At 44.2% G+C, this 15,924-nt stretch overlaps 1 protein-coding gene across 4 annotated transcripts in view; it reads left to right on the top strand.

The window, feature by feature from the left end:
* Positions 1–15,924, top strand: part of LOC122940577 (oocyte zinc finger protein XlCOF6-like) — a 41,112-nt gene that overhangs the window by 11,761 nt on the left and 13,427 nt on the right. The window contains exons 1-3 of one of the 4 annotated variants that reach the window (XM_044297204.1): positions 8,208–8,234; positions 14,795–15,081; positions 15,271–15,462. In XM_044297204.1, coding sequence (XP_044153139.1) covers positions 14,914–15,081; positions 15,271–15,462 — 360 coding nt within the window. In that variant the 5' untranslated portion in view covers positions 8,208–8,234; positions 14,795–14,913. Of the gene's footprint in view, positions 1–53; positions 130–3,556; positions 4,907–8,207; positions 8,235–12,849; positions 12,971–13,012; positions 13,037–14,794; positions 15,082–15,270; positions 15,463–15,924 lie in introns of those variants that run through there. The other 3 variants (XM_044297202.1, XM_044297203.1, XM_044297205.1) reach the window with 3 other exon arrangements.

The following is a 15,924-nucleotide window of genomic DNA, read 5'->3' as shown; positions in this document are numbered from 1 at the left end:
AGAGAGAGAGAGGTTTCTACAGAGTGTCAGGATGTCACTGTCTATTTCTGCAGGTCTGGAAGTATGTAGGTCATTCATCTCTCCACAGTGACAATGTAATGAAGCAGCACCAACAAATTACACCTCTAGGTAAGAGGACATTCTCTTTTTGCCATTGTGACTGAACAGTAAAGAGTGGTTAGTGACTGAATCATCCATATGAGTCTTAGGGTTCAAGCACATGAATGACTTTAAATGGGTTGTGCAGGGGTATAATTTTGATGACCTATCCTCTGGTCCATTAATATCAGATCGGCAGGGGACTGACTCCTGGCACCTTTACCGATATTATTTTTTTTTAAAGGGGCCCTTGCGCTTTTGCGAGTGCTGCTTCCTCATTGAAGTTTAATCGTGTGTCGTCTCCTTTGTAGCATTAGTGCAGTGTAATTACAGCTGCTCAGCCCACCTATCTAATACTGATGACCTATCACAGGGATGTCATACACGTGGCTCTAAACCTGTTGAAAAACTACAACTCCCAGCATGCCCTGGTAGCGGTAGGCACTGGCACATGAAAACTGCTCATGTAGCATGAGCCCTTACAGGGGGTTTCCAGGCTCCTGACATTGATTACCTATGTTCTGGACAGGTAATTAATAGCCGATCAATAAGGGCCCGACACTCCACTCTCCCATGATCAGCTCTTCCCTGCATCCTCCGATGCTGGAATTAGCACTTGAAATGGAACAGGAAGCACAGCTCCATTCAAAATGTAATAGTCATGTTGGGTTACTGCGGCTTTGCTCTTATTCAGTTCAGTAGGAGATGAGCTGCAGTAACCCGACATGGCCACTACACTGAACAGAGCTGTCCGTCCTTCTTCATTCAAGTTCTAGTTCCAGCTCTGTAGGCTGCAGGGAACAGCTGATCGGTGGGTGAATGGGGTGTCGGACCCTCACTTATAGCATATTAATTACCTATCCTAAGGCTAGGACGCCAATATCAGGAGCCTGGAAAAAAAAACCCTTTAAGGTACTAAAATGTCTCTCTCATGCAGCAGAGCATTATCCTCATTACATTACAGTCTTAGAGAGATTTTGCTTAAACTAAAAATTAGGTTTTGATTCATTAGTTTGCACAAGGCCAGATAGGGATTCATCAAGGATGTGTAAACCCTTAGCAAAAACAGGACTGCATCTCATTAGAGACTGGAAAGACTTCCCTAAAAGAAATGGTTTGCAATTTTTTATTTATTTTTACACACAATTGCAGGTAGTACAGCCATTTTGAGGTTTACTTCTTTCTTTTGAGATGTGGTAAGAAATCCTTGGGGAAACTATGGATCCTTTTCTGACCAAAAATACAAGCATAAGTCTTACCCTAAGTTCACACCTGAGCGTTTTACAGCGCGTTCAAACGCGCTGTAAAACGCTCAACACGTGAAAACCAATGCTTCCCTATGGCCCTGGTTCACACTTGAGCGTTTTACAGCGCATTTGAACGCACTGTAAAACGCCCGACGCATAAACAAGTTCTTGAGCTTTTTTGGGGGCGTTTGTCGCGCGTTTTGGCCATAGACGCATTGGACAACACTGCAGTCAATCACACAAACGCGCGTTTACCATTGCAAAAAACGTGCATAAAACCGTGCGACAAATACGCGCGTAAAACGCGCGGCTCAGAAACGCTCAGGTGTGAACCCAGGGTAAAAGAATCGCCATAAAATGCAGGCAGCATGTTATATATAATTTGTGGCTTTGAAAAGTATACATTTAAATCTCTGCTCATTCTGACTTCATTTTCACAGGGAAGTTGAGCGGACTTGTTTTTTTTAGGTTCGGCGTCCAAAGTTCGGGTTGGGGGTATCGTTTTGGATTCTGCTACCGCGGACCATAACGGAATTTGGAATCCAGATTCTTCAATAACTTCAACCTGAACTTTGGATGCCGAACTTAAAAAACTAGTCCGCTCAACACTAGTTATCAGTGATAGATATCATTCTCTGTGTAAATGTGTATACATACAGGTGAAACTCGAAAAATTAGAATATCGTGCAAAAGTTCATTTATTTCAGTAATGCAACTTAAAAGGAATTGCATTAATGCAACTTAAAATTAGAATATTGTGAAAAGGTTCAATATTCTAGGCTCAAAGTCCCACACACTCTAGTCAGCTAATTAATCCATACCCCCTGAGCAAAGGGGACCTGAGATTGTGACTTTGGGGTTTCATAAGCTGTAACCCATAATCATCCAAATTATAACAAATAAAGGCTTGAAATATCTCGCTGTGCATGTAATGAGTCTATCTCGTATGTTAGTTTCACCTTTTAAGTTGCATTACTGAAAGAAATGAACTTTGCACGATATTCTAATTTTTCAAGTTTAAACTGTAGATAATAGTCAGTCACCGATAACACGTCCCCCGTGAACAATGAAGTCAGAGATTTAAATGTATAAAATTACTTAAGTTTTACAAAAAAAAAATTCTTTTTTTTTCCTTTCACAAAACCATACATCAATCTGCTCAGCTCCTCCTGCTCTAATAACATGCTGCCTGCAGATTACATTGTATTTCAGATACCAGGTCCTCTTGAAGTGGACTTATCATATCAGTATGGGTTCATTCAGACGGCCTTATGCTGTCTGCAAAAATGCGGATCCTTTTTTTGCAGACAGTTCAGCATGTCCGTAAAAAAAACGGATAGCATTCAGTATTTTTGCAGACCCATAGACTTCAATGGGGCCATGTCCTGATTTTCACAGACAAGTATAGGACATGTTTCATTTGTTTTGCGGAACCGTGGAATAGAAAAGGGCCCCATAGAAGTGAATGGGTCAGCATCTAATCCGCAAAAAAAAAAATCCGCATTTTTGCGGATAGCATACGGCTGTCTGAGTGAACCCTAAGGTTTTGTATTTTCATGTTGGAACCCTTGAAAATAAATAACTATGGAAATAGAACTCCTTTAAAAAATTTGCTAAAATGTCTTGTAGGGCACATTATGTTAAAGGGTTGTCCCATCTTGGACATATATGGCATATCAGATAGGTGTGGGTCCCTCCTACCTCAAGAATGAGGCCTGGAAGTAAATGGCCAGCGTACTACAGATGAGTGGCATACTCTCCATTCACAGCCAAGAAAACCTTCTCGACTATGTTGAGTCTCATAACAGTGAATGGAGAGAAAGACGCACGGCCACCTCGCCATTCATTGCTATGGGACTTCTGAAAATAGCCAGGCCATAGTGGTGAATCGAGGATACCCGTGCCTATGTGGCTTGCTGTCTTTCACTTCATGTTCTGGAGATACAAGTGGGTTCCATCTCCGTTATTGGATTGGCTATTGGAGATGCTATTGGCTAGGAGATCCTAGCAATATGCCACCAATGTGTGAAATGGGCCAACCCCTTTAATTTCAATACACAACCTTATCCAGAAGATGGGTCTGCTTTTGATCCCAGAATTTCCAACTCTTGCACTTTGTGGATCAAGAATCCAGACATTTCGTTGATATAGACATCAAATACAGATAGATATCATGTGCGTTTTTTATTACAGTTTGTGTGTTTTTACAGAATTGCCAGACAGTTTTCAAGCTAATCATGTTGCTACAGAGGTTAAAGAAGAATCCATGACCTGTAAAGATGGCATTAATGTAGAGATTAATGCAGAAATGTACTCACTAACACAAGACACCAACGGCCACATTGAGGAAGGTACAAATACTTGTAAAGAAAAGACTATCATGGACAGTGATGCCTGTGCACCTACAAAGCTCATGTGCAACCAAGGGGCGCTTAACATTAAAGAAGAAGTGGTTCCAACCATCAGTCAGGCACAGAATTTACCGAACAGTATTAACCAAGAATCTGATTCAGATAAAGCCTCTAAAATGTGTCCAGCTGCAGATCACACACTACAGTATTCATCCCCTCATATTAAGGAGGAGTCTGTTTTATTTCAGGAAAGAAATGCTGTGGATACAGAATTGTCTACCATAGCCCACGCTCCACAGTATCCGTCTGTCCACATTAAGCAGGAGTTTGTTCCTTGTCATGAAATTGACTCCACGGACACCTTTACACAAATAGATTATCTGATACCTTACACTGATGAATGTAGTGGAGAAGACAGCGATTCACCAAGAGCAAATGACAGTTCCTCAGCTGCAGCCATGGAAAACGATGGACGATTTTATAAAAAGTCCGTCTCCAGATCTGAGCAATCAAAAAATACCACAGAGAAAAGCTACAAATGCTCGGAGTGTCAAAAATGTTTCACAAGAAATGCAGATTTGGTAAAACACCAAAGGGTTCATGTACAGTCGCAGTCAATTATATGTTCAGACTGTGGAAAAACCTTTGCCAAGAATTCCATGTATGTAAGGCACCAGAGGATTCACACGGGGGAGAAGCCATTCTCTTGTTCAGAATGTGGGAAGAGTTTCTCCGTCAGTGCCCACCTTATCACGCATCAGCGAATTCACACCGGGGAGAAGCCTTTTGCGTGTTCTGACTGTGGGAGGTCGTTTAACCAGAAGGCTTCCCTCATCAAGCATCGCAGGACTCACACGGGAGAGAAACCATTTGTTTGTGCCGACTGTGGCAAATGTTTCACAAGTAGCACAAACCTCACGCTGCACCAGCGCGTTCACACCGGGGAAAAGCCTTATTCTTGCTCTGTGTGTGGCAAATGTTTTAGAAGTAGCCCCAATCTTATTTCCCACCAGAGGATCCACACCGGGGAGAAACCATACTCATGTTCAGAATGTGGCAAGCTTTTTACTAATAGCTCGGTACTGGTTAGACATCATAGGACACACACAGGAGAGAAGCCGTTTTTATGTTCTGAGTGCGGGAAGTCTTTTACCCGAAACTCACAACTTATAAAACATCAGATGATCCATGCTGGACAGAGGCCCTATTCTATCACCTAGAATGTAGGATGTAGAGGGGGACACAGGAGTAATTCAAACAGAAAGACTTGTCCATAGAGTTTACACAGTTGTATGCTAAAATAGTTTAGTTAGTATTAACATTGTCTCAACGTCACTCCTCTTCTGTATGTGCATTAAAGAAAATTTGCAGATAGAATCTACTGTGTTTTTGTTGTGTTTTTATTTAAAAGCACTATTCACATGCAGCTGCAAGTGCCCTGGAGCTGCTTCACAGACAATCCCCCATCCCCCCACCAAATTTAGTAGTAGTAGTAGTAGTAGTAGTAGTAATCACCGTAGTAGTCTCTTGGTTTAATGCTATAGCTGTCACTCAGAGAGGAGGGGCTGTGAAGCAGTGCAATGCAGAGAGCACTGGACAGTAAAGCTCTGCCTCCAGTGCTCTCTGTCATATTAAACATGGTGTCTGAACTACTGGCAGCATGTTGTAGAGCAGAAGGAGCTAAGCAGCTCGATATACAGTTTTTTATGAGAAAAGATTCAGTAAAACATGTAATTTATACATTTAATTTCCTGCTTCTTCTGGGCTTTGAAGTCCAGGTGGCGGTCCTATCAGTGATTGACAGGCTTCCCTCTATGACAGTGTATACAGAGATAGCTGTCAATCACTGATAGGACCGACTTCAAAGCCCAGAATGTACAAGTTATAATGAATATTTTCTCATATAATTATATATCAATCTGCTCAGCTCCTATTGCTCTAGAACATGCTGCCCTCAGATCACACTGCATTTTCATGGTGACAAGTTCCCTTTAAAGAGCAGAATCTGTCTGAATAAAGTTTGTGTGAAAAAAGCTCCACAAAAGGTAGGTTTGTACTGTTCTTCCCAGTCCCTGTCTAGAACTAGTATCTAGTGCTGTCAGCAGTTTAGCATGTTCAAAACTGCTGACACGCGCGTCCCGGATTTGCTCCAGATGGGTCGCTTGACTGCAATTGCGTGCCTACTCACGCGGTTTTTCCGCAATGCACACACGACGCATCCGGAGCAAATCTGGGACGCCCGTGTGAAAGAGGTCTTAGAGTTTTACAGGAAGGCTTTGGACCTCTGTGCCTTATTAACAGTGTTCATGTTTTGGCAAGAAGAAATGGTGGTGGTATGTTTTCTCTGTGTTGCCACTTATTCAATATAGGGGCTTTTAAAGAAAGTAGTTTTAGCTATGATGCTGCTGGTTTCTAACTAGTCATCCTATGACCATATTTTCAACATTTGTGTCTGTGTTGTTTTGGTATCATTGTGGATCATTTGTGTCTGTGTTGTTTTGGTATCATTGTGGATCATTTGTGTCTGTGTTGGTTTGGTAATGACCACACCTCTGGCAGGTGTTGTTGATTTGGTCATTTAACTTCCCCTTTTTTTTTTTTTTACTGCGCACCCCTTCTTGGGGTGCAGTTTATAGCTTCAGTTTCTGGACTCTGGGCTAGCTGGTTGTTGGTTGTCGATTGAGCTACTGGCACTGCTGTCACGGTAGGTGGGAAAAGGAAGAACACCAAATAAACAAACTACAACAGTAACACAGACTAGGCCCCAAAGCTAGTGAGGAGGGGGATGGTAACCTCCTAGTTACCCCTCAGCCTCTCCTTGACTGCTAACAGTATGAGCAAATTCTAATGGTGGAAGAACCCATACACAGGAACCTAAGACCTGCTGAAACTGACACAAACCCTAAATTAGGGAGCAGGGATGAGACTGCCAGGACCTTTCACCATGAAGGGACCAGCGTCTCCCTGAGACCTAGACACAACACGCACACAAAGTAGAAACAGGAGGACTTAGCTTGAGAGGAGTAAGATGTAGGAGAACTTCTAACAACAAGCTTGGAACTCCAGAAGGAAATAACAACCGCAAGGTCTGCAGTGAGAGGCGGGCTTAAATAGAGCCACTAAGCAGCAAATGAGCAGAACCTATGGAGAGGTGAGATCCTGCCCACAACAGACAGCAAGGAAAAACAGAAAGAGCTGTTGATATACTGTTGTGGTATATTTAGGCATGATTAGTTTACTATGTACGTACTTTTATTATTGCTCTTTATTACGTGACTATATATTATAGCCCACGTGTGGTTTTGTATTCCCTTATAGCAGGGCTGGGACAAGGTCCACCACCAACAGAGGCTGAGCTGCCCAAGTGCCCCCCCCCCCCCCAACTTGTGGAGTCTTTACTAAATACTTACTGTTGTAATCACACATAAATATGCACAGTTTAATGTACCAATTAACTATAGCTGTAAACAAATGCACAACCTCTTTAGATCCATATAAAGATAGAAATAAAGTGCAAAAACAAGTCATATAAGACAATAACCACATACTCTTAATATAAATAAACATAATCCTGTCAACAAAACAGAATAAAAACGAGCAAGTTTTGCAGGGGTACGGGTAGATGGGGTGTTAGGACAAGGGCTTATGGGGGAAGGGGGGCTGGGTTAGATCATCTAACCCCCCCCCCCCCCCCACCAGATATTTAGATGTTATTTATTCCTGCAGCTCTAATGCTCTGATGATCACTGATCAGTAGATGACTCAAGTCAAGATCCCCCCGCCCGCCATTTAGATATGTAGGTTTGTTATTAATCATCATCCACCCCAACCCCCCCCCCCCCCTCCCTATTATCTTTATTTAAAAACTATCTTACTTCACTTCAGGGCAGACTCTCACGCTCTATCCCTGCTGGGTCGTGACACAGTGCTGTGCTGCTGCCTGCGCTGCTCCTGGTCTCCAGAGGGTGCACATGTGACCTGACTGCGTACAGCGCGTCAGGTCAAAGTGCGCGCTGTACGCAGCCAGTCAGGCAAGCGACTGAGCAGAGACCAGAGCAGCAGAGTGGGGAGGGAGCACGTAACCCAATGCCGGATTAGCAGTGGACTCCGAATTAGAAGTTATGGATATCCATAGAGAAAAACCAACACAGGCATAGAGCTGTGTATCAAGAGTTTCTAAACCTTATTGAAGAAAGCAGAGGTTAAGAAAGCGATTTTCTGGATAATTTCCAACTGAAGACTTAGTCAAACATTTACGTCATTAACTCATTAAAAACACAATCTGAAATGAGCATCTTCTTGGCTATACGCCTAGAATGTCTCCTTAATCTTAACCGCTCCCTGGTCTTCTTCTGGGCGCCACACTGTTCTGTGTCCTGACTGTGTATAGCGTCAGGACATAGTGCACATAGGCATTTACCATGACCTGATAATGTATGAGGTCAGGTCAATTGCAGTGTGGTGCCAGCAGAAGACCAGAAAGTGCAGGAAGAGCATGTGGATCTGCAGAGTGTTGGCGCCATCCGGAGCCGTAGAGGTAAGTTGTTTTCTTTATTTATTTTTGTCTCAACCCCTTCAGGACCCTGCCATTTTTCACCTTAAGGACCAGGCCATTTTGTGTAAATCTGACGTAGTGATAACTTTAAAACGCTTTTACTTATACAGGCCATTCTGAGCTTGTTTTTCGTCACGTATTGTACTTCACGACAGTGGTAAAATTTTGTCAAAAAACAAAATTTTTATTTATCAAAAAATTTTGGACAATTTGCAAATTTAAATTTCTCTACTTTTATAATAGTAATACCCCTAAAAATAGTTATTACTTTACATTCCCCATATGTCTACTTCATGTTTGGATCATTTTGTGAATGCCATTTTATTTTTTGGGGACGTTAGAAGGCTTAGAAGTTTAGAAGCAAATCTTACTTTTTCAGGACCAGTTCAGGTCTGAAGTCAATTTGTGAGGCTTACATAATAGAAACCACCCAAAAATGACCCCATTTTACAAACTACACCCCTCAAGGTATTCAAAACTGATTTTACAAACTTTGTTAACCCTTTAGGTGTTCCACAAGAATTAATGGAAAATAGAGATAACATTTCAAAATTTAACTTTTTGGGCAGATTTTCCATTTTTTCCAGTTACAAAGCAAGGGTTAACAGCCAAAAAAACCTCAATATTTTTTTCTGTAGTTTACAAAAAAAACAGCCCAAATGTGGTTGTAAACTGCTGTACAGGCACACGGCATTGCGCAGAAGGAAAGGAAAGCCATATGGTTTTTGAAAGCAGATTTCACTGAGATAATTTTAAGCTGCCATGCCACATTTGAAGCCCCCCTGATGCACCACTAGAGTAGAAACTCCAAAATAATGAACCCATTTTAGAAACTACACCCCTCAAGGTATACAAAACAGATTTTAAAAACTTTGTTAACCCTTTAGGTGTTCCACAAGAATTAATGGAAAATAAAGATAACATTTCTGAATTTTGCTTTTTTTGGCAGATTTTCCAATTTAAACAAAACTCAATAGTTATGGTGTTCCAGCAGAGATGACCCTTTAAAGCATAACCTTTATTTACTTTTTCTAGTAAAATAATTTTACCCTCGTGATTCACCAGTGAAAAAATTTGAAACTCATACTATATAATGCTAAAAATTATTTATCTGGGATAGCCAACCAACAGTATGGCTATAGAGGTTTAGTGTATATATGGCAGTATTCGGGGGAATGTAAAATACGCTAAACTGTCCCAACATTCACCCTGAATAAGACCTCAGCCCAGGGACGTCCCCTGATGGTGGAGACTCCCTGTCCTCGTTCCTGGACTGACTGCCCTATATACACCCTCCTCTCAGAAAACAAAAAATCAATACCTGGCTCCCCCGTATAGACAACGGATATTTACTGGGTCACAGATACCTGTAAAGACCACAGCCCATCATTATAAAAAGACTGAAACAGATATATAGGCGCATAGAAGATGAATCCTATAACACCGTCTTGAGAAACCTAAGGCAGACGTGGTATTGATGCTACGCTCCTAGGTAGGTTCTCATTAATACCCCTCAATAGTTATGGCCCTTATTCTGTAGTTTACAGAAACACCCCATATGTGGTCATAAACTGCTGTATGGGCGCATGGCATTGCGCAGAAGGAATGGAACGCCATATGGTGTTTGGAAGATTATGTGGTATTTTTATAGATTTTGTTTCAGCTTTATATAACAAAGCATATTTTTTTTTTATGATTTTTTTTGTGTCTTCACATTCTGAAAGCCGTAGTTTTATTTATTTTTTGGGCAACTGTCTTGTCCTAGGGGCTCATTTTATGCAGGATGAGACGATGGTTTGATTGGTACTATTATAGGGTGCATATGACTTTTTGATCGCTTGCTATTACCCTTTTTGTGATATAAGGTGACAAAAAATAGCTTTTTTTTTACACAGTTTTTTTTTTAAATTATTTTTTATGGTATTCACCTGAGGGATTAGTACATGTGATATTTTTATAGAGCAGGTTATTACGGACGCGGAGATACCTAATATGTCTACTTTTTTTTAATGTAATTTTTACACAATGATTTTATTTTTGAAACAAAAAAATCAAGTTTTAGTCCGAGAGCCATAGTTTTTTCAGCTTTTGGTTTTTAGGTAGGGTATGATTTTTGCGGGATGAGATGACGGTTTGATTGGCACTATTTTGGGGTGAGTACGGCTTTTTGATCACTTGCTATTACACTTTTTGTGATGTAAGGTGACAAAAAATTGCTTTCTTCACACCGTTTTTTTTAATGGTATTCACCTGAGGGGTATTTTTATCGAGCAGGTTATTATGGACAGGGCGATACCTAATATGTCTACTTTTTTATTTATGTAAGTTTTACACAATGATTTCATTTTTGAAACAAAAAAATCACGTTTTAGTGTCTCCATAGTCCGAGAGCCATAGTTTTTTCAGCTTTTTGGCGATTATCTTAGGTAGGGTATGATTTTTGCGGGATGAGATGACGGTTTGATTGGCACTATTGGGTGCGTATGACTTTTTGATCGCTTGCTATTACACTTTTTGTGATGTAAGGTGACAAAAAAGGCTTTTTTTTACAGTTTTTCTTAAAAAAAATTGCGGTGTTCACCTGAGGGGTTAGGTCATGTGGTATTTTTATACAGCAGGTCGTTATAGACATGGCAATACCTAATATGTTTACTTTTTTTTTTTTGTTTTACACAATATTTTTTAAACAAAAAATATAATGTTTTAGTGTCTCCAGTTTTTTTTAGTTTTTGGGTGATTATCTTAGGTAGGGTACCATTTTTGCGGGATGAGATGACGGTTTGATTGGCACTATTTTGGGTGCATACGCCTTTTTGATCGCTTGCTGTTGTACTTTTTGTGATGTAAGGTGACAAACAAATTGTTTATTTAGCAGTTTTTTTTATGGTGTTATAGAGCCAGTTGATACGGACGCCGCGATACATAATAGTTCTACTTTTCTGTATTTTACTTTATTTGGGGGAAATTATGTTTGTTTTGTTTTTTTTACTTGAAACGTTAAAAAAAATGGGGGGGACTTTATTTTTTCAACTTTTTTTTCCCACTTGATTTTTTTTTCCCACTTCGGGACTTAAATTTTTGGGGGTCTGATCCCCTTTCCAATGCATTACAATACTTCTGCATTAGAATGCATTGGCTGTATGTGTAAGGGCTGTTTCACACAAGCGGATGCCGTGCGTGACATCCGCTGCGTGACTGACAGCCAAGACCCGATGCGGACAGCAGAAGCACTGATAATGCTCCGTGCCTCTCTGTGATCTCTTTACTACGAAATCACACTGACAACTTTATCTCCCTGTGATTTCGTAGTAAAGAGATCACAGAGAGGCACGGAGCATTATCAGTCATGTTAATGCTCCATGCCTCTGCAGTCTGCATCGGGTCTTGGCTGTCATTCACGCAGCGGATGTCATGCACGGCATCCGCTCGTGTGAAACAGCTCTAATACAGTGTATATTACTCATACAGCTTCATGCCTGTGAGATCCAGGGGGCTGGAGTTCGCAGGCTCTCCACCGGAAGGCAACCCTAAGGAAGGCATTGCGCTGCCTTTCATGCCATCGGGTCCCCGTCACAGCAGCACGGGGACCCGATGGCAGCTCCGATCCCTGCCCGACATTACACGTGCTGCGGTCAGCGCTGAGATGCCGGCGCATGCAGCAGGGGTCCGGCTATCAGTGACAGCTGGACACCTGCCACTGATCGGGCGGGAGCAGCTCCTGCACCCGCCCGAACACCATGAAGTACATGCACGTCACGGATCTTTAAGTCCCGGAAAGAAATGACGTACATGTACGTCATGGGTCCTTAAGGGGTTAAGGTCTGATAGGGGGTTAGATTGTAGGGGTCTCATAACGATTGAGGGTCTGATAAAGATTGGCCATCTGACATTGGGGCTGCTAACGATTGAGGGTCTGATTAGGATGGGGGGGGTCTGAACTGAGATCTAATGAAGATTGGGGGTCTGAATGGGGTCTTATCTGAGTTGTGATAATGATTGGGGGTCTGATCTGATTTCTGATAAAGATTGGGGGTCTGATTTTGATTGGGGGGGGGGGGTCTGAACTGAGGCCTGAAGAAGATAGGAGGTCTAATATGAGGACTGATGAGAATTGGGGGTCTGATCAAAAATATGTTTTTCTTATTTTCCTTCCCTAAAACCTAGATGTGTCTTATGATCAGGTGCTTCTTCTAGTGAAGTGAAAAGTGTGGTATTTATCCATTGCGGAGAACAGCCATATCTTTGCCTGTGCTTTGTTAGGTAATGCGATTGTTGTGGTGACATCTAGATGGAGATCACAAGGTCCTACTGTGCATGGGATATGGAAACGACTATGGCTGGCAAGGTTGGGTACATGAAATGACAATGCAGATGCCACTAGAACAAAATACCAAGAATAATACAATTATATCGCTGGTAATCTCCCCTGACTTTCCCTCGGACGATATAACGTTCCTCTGACTACAACAAAAAGGCCGCTGCCGTCTCTCTAAGGACGGTACAAAGCCGTGGCTGCCCTGTTGTTTAGAAGGAAGAGGGCGTTTCTAAAACGTAATGCTGCGGCCATATTTGATACAGGCAGGACCCTGGGAGAAGTCACGTGGTGTCGGCAGGGCGGAAGTCTTCACCGGCTGCATCACTGAGGATGATGCTGGGCAGGGAAAGAATCGTTTCCGGAGTAAATGAATAAAGGGCTGCAGAAGAGCTAGCAGTGTCCGGTCAGTGGAGTGGAGGAAGCGCCTGTGCTCTGTGCTGGGGATATCTGCATATACCTGATTCATGCTGTAGAGATATTTACCAAAGCATAGCTCCATTGTCTTCCTTATATGGGGACTCTGCATTGTTATGGGGGCATTTTGGCTGCTCATGCACTGTTACGGGGACATCTGTGCTTAGCGCACTGTTACGGTGACATCTGTGCTAAGCGCGCTGTTGCGGGGGCGTCTGTGCTAGGCGCGCTGTTGCGGGGGCGTCTGTGCTAGGCGCGCTGTTGCGGGGGCATCTGTGCTAGGCGCGCTGTTGCGGGGGCATCTGTGCTAGGCGCGCTGTTGCGGGGGCATCTGTGCTAGGCGAGCTGTTGCGGGGGCATCTGTGCTAGGCGAGCTGTTGCGGGGGCATCTGTGCTAGGCGAGCTGTTGCGGGGGCATCTGTGCTAGGCGCGCTGTTGCGGGGGCATCTGTGCTAGGCGCGCTGTTGCGGGGGCATCTGTGCTAGGCGCGCTGTTGCGGGGGCATCTGTGCTAGGCGAGCTGTTGCGGGGGCATCTGTGCTAGGCGAGCTGTTGCGGGGGCATCTGTGCTAGGCGAGCTGTTGCGGGGGCATCTGTGCTAGGCGAGCTGTTGCGGGGGCATCTGTGCTAGGCGAGCTGTTGCGGGGGCATCTGTGCTAGGCGAGCTGTTGCGGGGGCATCTGTGCTAGGCGAGCTGTTGCGGGGGCATCTGTGCTAGGCGAGCTGTTGCGGGGGCATCTGTGCTAGGCGAGCTGTTGCGGGGGCATCTGTGCTAGGCGAGCTGTTGCGGGGGCATCTGTGCTAGGCGAGCTGTTGCGGGGGCATCTGTGCTAGGCGCGCTGTTGCGTGGCCATCTGTGCTAGGCGCGCTGTTGCGTGGCCATCTGTGCTAGGCGCGCTGTTGCGGGGGCATCTGTGCTAGGCGTGCTGTTGCGGGGGCATCTGTGCTTGGCGCGCTGCTGCGGGGCCACCTGTGCTTGGCGCGCTGCTGCGGGGCCACCTGTGCTTGGCGCGCTGCTGCGGGGGCCACCTGTGCTTGGCGCGCTGCTGCGGGGGCCACCTGTGCTTGGCGCGCTGCTGCGGGGGCCATCTGTGCTTGGCGCGCTGCTGCGGGGGCCACCTGTGCTTGGCGCGCTGCTGCGGGGGCCACCTGTGCTTGGCGCGCTGCTGCGGGGGCCACCTGTGCTTGGCGCGCTGCTGCGGGGGCCACCTGTGCTTGGCGCGCTGCTGCGGGGCCACCTGTGCTTGGCGCGCTGCTGCGGGGCCACCTGTGCTTGGCGCGCTGCTGCGGGGCCACCTGTGCTTGGCGCGCTGCTGCGGGGCCACCTGTGCTTGGCGCTGCTGCTGCGGGGACATTTTTATCTGACATGCTGTGACCACCGCACTGTTGTGGGGCATGTAGCTGGGATGCTGATGCTGGTTATGTGTGGCTGACATTTATGGGGTATCTAAATGAAGGAAGAGACGGGCACTCCTTGGTACTGCAATTATATTGGGTTTATTTGCCACTCATAGAGTGGCGAATAAACCTGATATAATTGCAGTACCAAGGAGTGCCGGGTTCTTCCTTCATTTAAGCACCCGGAGTGACGTCCGCTAACCGGGCACCCATACCTTCACGCAGTGCCGCCCAACTATTCGTAACCACCATTTATGGGGTATCTGTCATGGTAGGATCTTGCTGTCACCGAGGCGCTTCATTCTGAAACTGCGGAATGATTGTATAAGAGTGGGAGTCTGTAGCTGGGGTCTTTGCTGAGGTTTATTACATGTATTCACTATTATGCAGTAAAATGAATGTTCTGTTGATTACAGGGACCTCCCCACTGTGTCCACCAAGTATTCGGCTGGCCACCATCTCATGTCTGTGGCCAGCCTAACCGGTCATTTCATACGGCAGGTCTGTGGGATCTTCAGGAGCCAGTGACTGAGAAATGGCCACATTTATTTCTTGTAGTAAAGGATCGTCCCAGTTGGGGTTTCATCCTCAAGACAATTGTCATTTCCTGACTGACCCACCAAGGATGGGCAAGAACAGAAAAGAGATGGCGGAGAGGATATTAAACCTCACCTTGGAGATCATCTGCCTGCTGACTGGAGAGGTGAGAGAATCTGGGAACTATGTATTATAATTCATCTCTATTAGAAAGAAATGGGCATGATCTGAGGGGTGAGAGATCCTGGAAAATGTTACATGACATCAACGCTTATCTTTTTATATCATAGTGACAGTGGAGGTGAGGGATTCTTGGAATGTATATACCAATATCCAAGTCTTTCTCCCTACACAGGATTACACAGTAGTGAAGAAGACATCTGGTCAGTGGGCGACTCCCATTGGTTGGCCATCTGTGTCAGGGGGATGGTGCAGGACCCGGAGCTCCATAATAGAACCACCATCTAATTCACTAATATATGAGAGAAAGAAGGAGCAGAAGATCCTAGAACTCACCTACAAGATCATTGAGCTGCTGACTGGGGAGGTGAGCGCTGCTGGGAATATTGGGCAGTTATGCAGTGATAATAGGGGAAATATTATCAAGCCCTCTGTGTCGGAAAAGTGACACCAAAAAGTCATATATCTTTGCTCAAGATATACTTTTTTTTGAAAAAAAAAAAAAAATGGTGAGTGGCAGGAGGTGTGCTTACACAGTGGCAAAATTGACATTGCTTATGCCAGAAAACAGGCTTACGTTGCATCAGAAATTTATGACAACTGGTGTAGATTTCAGTTCCTAATGCATGGACTTCCCTCGGTTCTCCAAAATTATTAGAGATGTGTGCCTCTTTAAAAAAAAAATTGCTGCATCTCACACCAGCGTATCTTTAAAATCGGTCAAACTTTGCATAAATGAATACTACATGTAAATATAAGAAACTTTATAATATATCTTATCAGAGAAAAATGCCTCTTTCTTTGTGCAGCGCACCCTCCCCTCTCCATA

This window comes from Bufo gargarizans, chromosome 6, assembly GCF_014858855.1.
Source record: "Bufo gargarizans isolate SCDJY-AF-19 chromosome 6, ASM1485885v1, whole genome shotgun sequence".
NCBI lineage: Eukaryota > Metazoa > Chordata > Amphibia > Anura > Bufonidae > Bufo > Bufo gargarizans.
The sequence above is the reverse complement of the archived record's forward strand: the minus strand, read 5'-3'. Positions and strand labels throughout refer to the sequence as shown.